General features: G+C 49.9%; 1 protein-coding gene across 10 annotated transcripts in view; it reads right to left on the bottom strand.

Annotated features, from left to right (window-relative positions):
• The window catches only part of ptprdb (protein tyrosine phosphatase receptor type Db), a 75,026-nt gene that overhangs the window by 22,201 nt on the left and 45,325 nt on the right, over positions 1-7,500 (bottom strand). For 9 of the 10 annotated variants that reach the window (XM_031559823.1, XM_031559827.1, XM_042703008.1 and 6 more), the window contains 2 exons: positions 7,285-7,430; positions 6,700-6,844 (listed from right to left, as the gene is read on the bottom strand). In XM_031559823.1, the coding sequence (XP_031415683.1) occupies positions 6,700-6,844; positions 7,285-7,430 (291 nt within the window). Of the gene's footprint in view, positions 1-165; positions 760-2,849; positions 2,968-3,549; positions 3,744-4,437; positions 4,759-6,699; positions 6,845-7,284; positions 7,431-7,500 lie in introns of all 10 variants that reach the window. The other variant, XM_031559830.1, reaches the window with a different exon arrangement.

The raw sequence follows: 7,500 nt of genomic DNA, 5'->3' as shown, positions 1-7,500 counted from the left end.
TGTAAGTGAGTGATGGTAGGAACTGCCTCTCTAAGCCCCTTTCATAGTCTGTATTGAGGGGGCAGGGGGCAGCGGCAGGGGGTAGCAGCAGCCATAAGTGCCCCTTCTGCAGGAGTGGCAGGTCATGGTTGGGGGGGGGTGGGGGTGGGGTGGGGTCAGTCCTACCTTCCTCCTCCAGAGACTCTGTCCTGACCTGGACAGGTGGGCTGTAGGGCCCTGGGCCCTTGCTGGTGTGCGCACACACTCTCACATCATACACAGTGTCTGCCCGCAGGCCCGTCAGAGTCACTGCGCGCTCCTCCGCGGACACACACACCTCCCCCGAGTCATTCCCCACGCTCCCGTTGCCTTGGTAGCACACCAAGTAGCTCAGAACGACGCCATTGCGCTCGCCGAGCGCGACCTCCGCCCAGGCCAGGGAGACGGCAGTGGCGTTGGCCCCGACGGCCTGCGTGTTCGGCGGGTAGCCGGCAGGCGGCCCCTCCTGGGTGGAGAGCTCCTGCACCGCCTCCGGACCGAAGCCCATCTTGTTCCGGGCGGCCAGGCGGAAGCAGTAGGTGGCGCCCTGCTGCAGGTCGGAGACGGAGAAGCGGCGGTCCTGCTCGGGCAGATCCAGCCCTGGCGGCGGCGGGCCGTCGGTCCGGCCGAAGGAGAGCCGGTAGCCCAGCACGGGGCCTTGAGGGTTCAGAGGGGGGTGCCACTGGAGCAGGGCGATGCCCAGTTTGGGCTGGCTCACCGTCAGGCGGGGCTTCTCCGGCACTAGGGGGAGGACAGGAAGCCATGACTCTTAAACAGCATACTGACTCCATATGGCCATGACTCTTAAACAGCATACTGACTCCATATGGTCTTAAACAGCATACTGACTGCATATGGTCATAAACAGCATACTAACTGCATATGGTCATGACTCTTAAACAGCATACTAACTCTATATGGTCACGACTCTTAAACAGCATACTGACTCCATATGGTCTTAAACAGCATACTGACTGCATATGGTCATGACTCTTAAACGCTTAAACCCATCCAACTGTGAGGCCCAAAACAGAGATATGTGAGAGTATTTATTTATTAACTGTGAAGCCCAAACAGAGATATGTGAGAGTATTTATTGCCCCTTAACCATTCAACAGTGAGGCCAAACAGAGATATGTGAGAGTATTTATTAACTGTGAGGCCAAACAGAGATATGTGAGAGTATTTATTTATTAACTGTGAAGCCCAAACAGAGATATGTGAGAGTATTTATTAACTGTGAGGCCAAACAGAGATATGTGAGAGTATTTATTAACTGTGAGGCCAAACAGAGATATGTGAGAGTATTTATTGATTCAACTGTGAGGCCCAAACAGAGATATGTGAGAGTATTTATTGATTCAACTGTGAAGCCCAAACAGAGATATGTGAGAGTATTTATTAACTGTGAGGCCAAACAGAGATATGTGAGACTATTTATTAACTGTGAGGCCAAACAGAGATATGTGAGAGTATTTATTTATTAACTGTGAGCCCAAACAGAGATATGTGAGAGTATTTATTAACTGTGAGGCCAAACAGAGATATGTGAGAGTATTTATTTATTAACTGTGAGGCCAAACAGAGATATGTGAGAGTATTTATTAACTGTGAGCCCAAACAGAGATATGTGAGAGTATTTAACCATCCAACTGTGAGGCCAAACAGAGATATGTGAGAGTATTTATTAACTGTGAAGCCAAACAGAGATATGTGAGAGTATTTATTAACTGTGTGACCCAAACAGAGATATGTGAGAGTATTTATTAACTGTGAAGCCCAAACAGAGATATGTGAGAGTATTTATTTATTAACAGTGAGGCCAAACAGAGATATGTGAGAGTATTTATTGATTCAACTGTGAGGCCCAAACAGAGATATGTGAGAGTATTTATTAATTAACTGTGAGGGCCAAACAGAGATATGTGAGAGTATTTATTTATTAACTGTGAGCCCAAACAGAGATATGTGAGAGTATTTATTAACTGTGAGGCCAAACAGAGATATGTGAGAGTATTTATTGATTCAACTGTGAGGCCCAAACAGAGATATGTGAGAGTATTTATTGATTCAACTGTGAAGCCCAAACAGAGATATGTGAGAGTATTTATTAACTGTGAGGCCAAACAGAGATATGTGAGAGTATTTATTAACTGTGAGCCCAAACAGAGATATGTGAGAGTATTTATTAACTGTGAGGCCAAACAGAGATATGTGAGAGTATTTATTGCTCAGTTGTTGAATGGTATTTAGGTTTAGATCTTTAGGATGTGCAGGGACGGTGATACTGTAAATATGAATGAATATAAATACCGTTGCCATATGTGTACTACGGGGTGCTACACAGTGCAGGTGTGTGATGGTGAGGGGGTTGGCTGGGTGGGTGCAGGTGTGTGATGGTGAGGGGGTTGGCTGGGTGGGTGCAGGTGTGTGCTGCTGAGGGGGTTGGCTGGGTGGGTGCAGGTGTGTGATGGTGAGGGGGTTGGCTGGGTGGGTGCAGGTGTGTGATGGTGAGGGGGTTGGCTGGGTGGGTGCAGGTGTGTGCTGCTGAGGGGTTGGCTGGGTGGGTGCAGGTGTGTGATGGTGAGGGGGTTGGCTGGGTGGGTGCAGGTGTGTGATGGTGAGGGGGTTGGCTGGGTGGGTGCAGGTGTGTGCTGCTGAGGGGGTTGGCTGGGTGGGTGCAGGTGTGTGATGGTGAGGGGTTGGCTGGGTGGGTGCAGGTGTGTGATGGTGAGGGGTTGGCTGGGTGGGTGCAGGTGTGTGATGGTGAGGGGTTGGCTGGGTGGGTGCAGGTGTGTGATGGTGAGGGGGTTGGCTGGGTGAGGACATACGTGGGGCAGGAGTGGTGATGGTGATGGCTTTGCTGCGAGCCCCGTCTCCTTTAGTGGTGTAAGCTCCCACAGAGACGGTGTACGAGGTCTCAGGCACCATCTCGGAGATCAGCAGCTCCTGCCACACACACACACACACACACACACACACACACACACATCGTCAGCTCACTGCAGTCCCATAGAGCAGAGCAAATGTGTAAATGTGTGAATCATATGCAGCACGCATTTACTCACATATTCCCCAGAATCATTCCCCTGCCAGCGGGAAGAGGCCACCGTGAAGAACAGACGGGCGAGAGAGAGGAAAGAGAAGTGAGAGAGAGAAAGGCAAGTGCTTCATATGCAAACTAAATGGCCATCAGTTACTGAGTGCACTGGTGTGTTCATGTTCCAGAGCTGGATTGAACACTTCCAACAACATTATACTAACTGTACCTGTGTCTGAGAGTATAATTGTGTGTGTGTGTGTGTGTGTGTGTGTGTGTGTGTCTGTGTGTGTGTGTGTGTGTGTGTGTCTGTGTGTGTCTGTGTGTGTATGTGTGTGTATGTGTGTGTCTGTGTGTGTGTGTGTGTGTGTATGTGTGTGTGTGTGTGTGTCTGTGTGTGTGTGTGTGTCTGTGTGTGTCTGTGTGTGTCTGTATGTGTGTATGTGTGTGTGTGTGATGTGTGTGTGTGTGTGTGTGTGGTCCACACTGACCTTTGACCCTGCAGTGAGCAGGTCTCTGATGCATGGCTGCCCCACCGGCTCATCTCTGATCAGACGGATGTAGGTCACCTGGTACCCCCGAATCTGACCGTGTTGTTGCTTAGCTACAGGAGAACGCCACATCACCTTGGCAGTGGTGGAATTTATGACCTCCACTTGTACACCGCGTGGAGGCCCGCTAGGAACTAGAGAGGCATTGTGGGATAGAGGAGGATCATACATCAGAGCTGCACGAGAACATACTTCATGGTTACCCCACACAGGATGTGAAAAAAAGATTGTTTTTTTAAAAAAAAAGGTTCTCGGGAGTTTTAAGAAACAGTGATTTAAAAAAGGTTTACCCCAAAATACGACTGGAGACCATAGCCAATAAAAATGGAGAAAGATAATCAATACAAAATGGTAAAAAAATGCAAAAGAAAAATAGGCAAGATGCTTTGAATTTCAAAGCATTTCATAAGTAACGTGATGCAAAAAAAAAAAATCTGTCACTACTGTTGCCAAAAGGGTCTTAGGACTGCGTTTAAAAGTCACGTCTCCTCCACGAGACATCCTGAGCGCTCCTGACAGATCAAGCTGACAGTGGGTGCCAGAGACTGGGGAGCGGAGCAAGCGTGTGCAGGGGGGTTAGTGGTTAGACACATCCAGAGGAGGACAAGAGCCAGCGCAGGTCGGAAAAGGTGCAGTCGGAGAAGAGTGGGAAAACATGGAGCAGAAAAATACTGGAAAGAGAAGAGTACGAGTCCAGAGGACATTCACCGCAGCAGGGGTCAGAGCTGCAGGGAGGCTCAGAGGGTTCAAAGGTCACTGAGGTCAGAATGTGCAGGAAGGCTCTGAGGGATAGGGGGGGGGGGGACAGGTGTTGCTGTGGTAACATACCATCCTCCTTGGTGCGGACGACGACGGCGGGGCTGGGGGGTCCAGCGCCGGCCTTGTTGAGTGCGCTCACGCTCACGCTGTACTCGGTCCACTTCTCCAGGCCCTGCAGCAGGAAGGTGGAAGCTTCCGGAAGCGGGCTGCCGACGTCGACGCTGACACTCTGGGCCGTGCCGTTGTCTCTGTCCCTCAGGGGGGAGTACGTGACGGAGTAGCCGGTGATCTCTCCGTTCTGAGAGGCCTCGGGCGGGGGGAGCCAACTTACTAGAACACTGGTGGAGCTGGGACTGGCGCACGTGACCTTCTGAGGAGGGGCCACGGGCTCTGATTGGTTGGGTTCAGCCAGGTGTGGCACAATCGGATTGGGATATGAAACAGTGAATCGGTCGCATGGCGGTTTGTTGGTTTTGGAGAGATGAGATTGAGGTCATGAAGAGTTGGGATGAATGATGAAGAGGATGGTGATGGTGAAACGAAAGAAAGAAAGGACAGAAAACAAAACAAACATAAAAACTAAAATACAAACACCCCAAGTCAGGTAACAGAACTTCTTCACAGAAGACATCGAAACAGAGAGCAGAGGATGAAGTGAGATGGCCAAACACAAAATGTGATGTCTGTACTTTGTACACAAACAAACCGGGCTGACAGACATGGCTAAAATAAACTGGATGGACACTATCTCACACACACACACACTCAACACACAACTCACCTGCCAACCTCCTCACCTTTCTACCTCCCCCACGCCATCACCCTCTCCATCTCTCCATCTCTCACTCTCTCCATCTCTCACTCTCTCACTCTACCCTCCCATCTCTCTACCGCAGGCCTACCTGAAGTCTCAGCATCACAGCAGGTGCCCAGTGCTCACTCCAGGCTGACTATGACACCGCACTCCATGCATCAAAGCATTCATCTGTGTCTGCACTGTGTGTGTGTGCGTGTGTGTGTGTGTGTGTGTGTGTGTGCTGCTGAACATCAAATCCCATCAGCAGTCTGCCTCACACCACTCACCCGCCGGTGAGTCACCTTAATGGGGACCACTCTCTGTGGCTGCTGCTCATTAGCTGTGTGTGTGTGTGTGTGTGTGTGTGTGTCCTAACATATCCCTTGGTTTCAGGGGGAATGAAAAGCAGCACACACACACAGACGGTGTGAGCAATACTGTCTTTCACCGCTCAGAGCTGACCCATGCTGCACACACACACACACACATGCTGGACACACACACATGCACACACACACACACACACACACATGCTGGACACACACACATGCACGCACACACACACAGATCCTAGCATACACTCTGTAGCAGTGATGAATGACTGCCCTTGCTCTCGCTCTCGCTCTCTCTCTCTCTCTCGTTCTCCCCTCCACACACACACACACACACACACACACACACACACACACACACACACACACACACACACACACACACACACACACATACACGCACACACACACACACACACACACACACACACACACACACACACACACACACACACACACACACACACACACACACACACACACACACACACACACATTTCTGGCCCGAGCACAGAGTGTGGCGCTGGGCGTTGTGCCCAGAGAGAAGCGCACTGTGACACAGAGGGAAGCCCACGCACAGATGTGTCCATCAACACACAGACACACCTCTGCTCTCGCTGGCCAGGGAGGGTGGGAAATACATTAATATGGACAGAGTATTCCAAGCTCCATCGGAAATACATAAATATGGACAGAGTATTCCAAGCTCCATCGGAAATACATTAATATGGACAGAGTATTCCAAGCTCCATCGGAAATACATTAATATGGAAAGAGTATTCCAAGCTCCATCGGAAATACATACATTTTCTAAATTTCCCTTGGGATTAATAAAGTATCCATCTATCTATCTATCTATCTAAATATGGACAGAGTATTCCAAGCTCCATCGGAAATACATAAATATGGACAGAGTATTCCAAGCTCCATCAGAAGTACATAAATATGGACAGAGTATTCCAAGCTCCATCAGAAATACATAAATATGGACAGAGTATTCCAAGCTCCATCTTCATTGCCATTTCTGGCCCTGAGGCCTGCCCAGTGGCACTAAATCATCCCTACGCTTTAACGGGATGCCAGGATTTCTTGGCTGGCCAGTTTGATGGGCACAGGCTCTGCTGGGGCTCCTCTGGGTGAGGGCAGCGCTGCAGACAGGGCAGAGAGGGGCGGCGGGGGGGTGGGGGGCAGCGGGAGACTCACGGGTTTGAGGGGTGTCAGCGGTGACCTCACTGGTGAACGCGCCCACCCCGTGTTTACTGTGGGCGGCCAGCTGGAAGGTGTAGGAGGAGAAGGGCTTCAGGTCCTTCAGCAGGTAACTGGTGCTGGGGTCGAAGGTCGCCTTCTGCTGTAAAGGGAAAACACGCATCAACGAACACATGTGTGTATGTGGGTGTGTATATGTGTATGTGGGTGTGTGTATATGTGTTTGTTATTGTGTATGTGTGTATGTGTGTATGTGGGCGTGTATATGTGTATGTGGGTGTGTGTATATGTGTTTGTTATTGTGTATGTGTGTATGTGGGCGTGTATATGTGTATGTGGGTGTGTGTATATGTGTTTGTTATTGTGTATGTGTGTATGTGGGTGTGTATATGTGTATGTGTGTATGTGGGTGTGTATATGTGTATATGTGTATGTGGGTGTGTGTATATGTGTTTGTTATTGTGTATGTGTGTATGTGGGTGTGTGTATATGTGTATGTGTGTATGTGGGTGTGTGTATGTGTGTATGTGTGTATATGTGTATGTGTGTATGTGTGTATGTGGGTGTGTGGGTGTGTGTTACCTCCTCTGCCTCGTTGCTCTTTCTGTAAATGAGCTCGTATCCAGTGATGAGGTTCTCTGGGCTGGTCTGAGCAGGAGGCACCCAGGAGAGGAGGATGCTGGTCTCAGACACAGCCTCAGCCTTAAACTCTGTGGGCTGAGAGGGAACTGAGACAGAGAAGAAGGGAGAGAGAGAGGGACAGAGAGAGAGAGAGAGAGGGAGGGAGGGAGGGAGGGA

The sequence above is a fragment of the Clupea harengus genome, chromosome 22 (genome assembly GCF_900700415.2).
Source record: "Clupea harengus chromosome 22, Ch_v2.0.2, whole genome shotgun sequence".
In the NCBI taxonomy this organism is placed as follows: domain Eukaryota; kingdom Metazoa; phylum Chordata; class Actinopteri; order Clupeiformes; family Clupeidae; genus Clupea; species Clupea harengus.
Note: the sequence above shows the minus strand (reverse complement) of the source record. Positions and strands in the feature narration are given on the sequence as shown.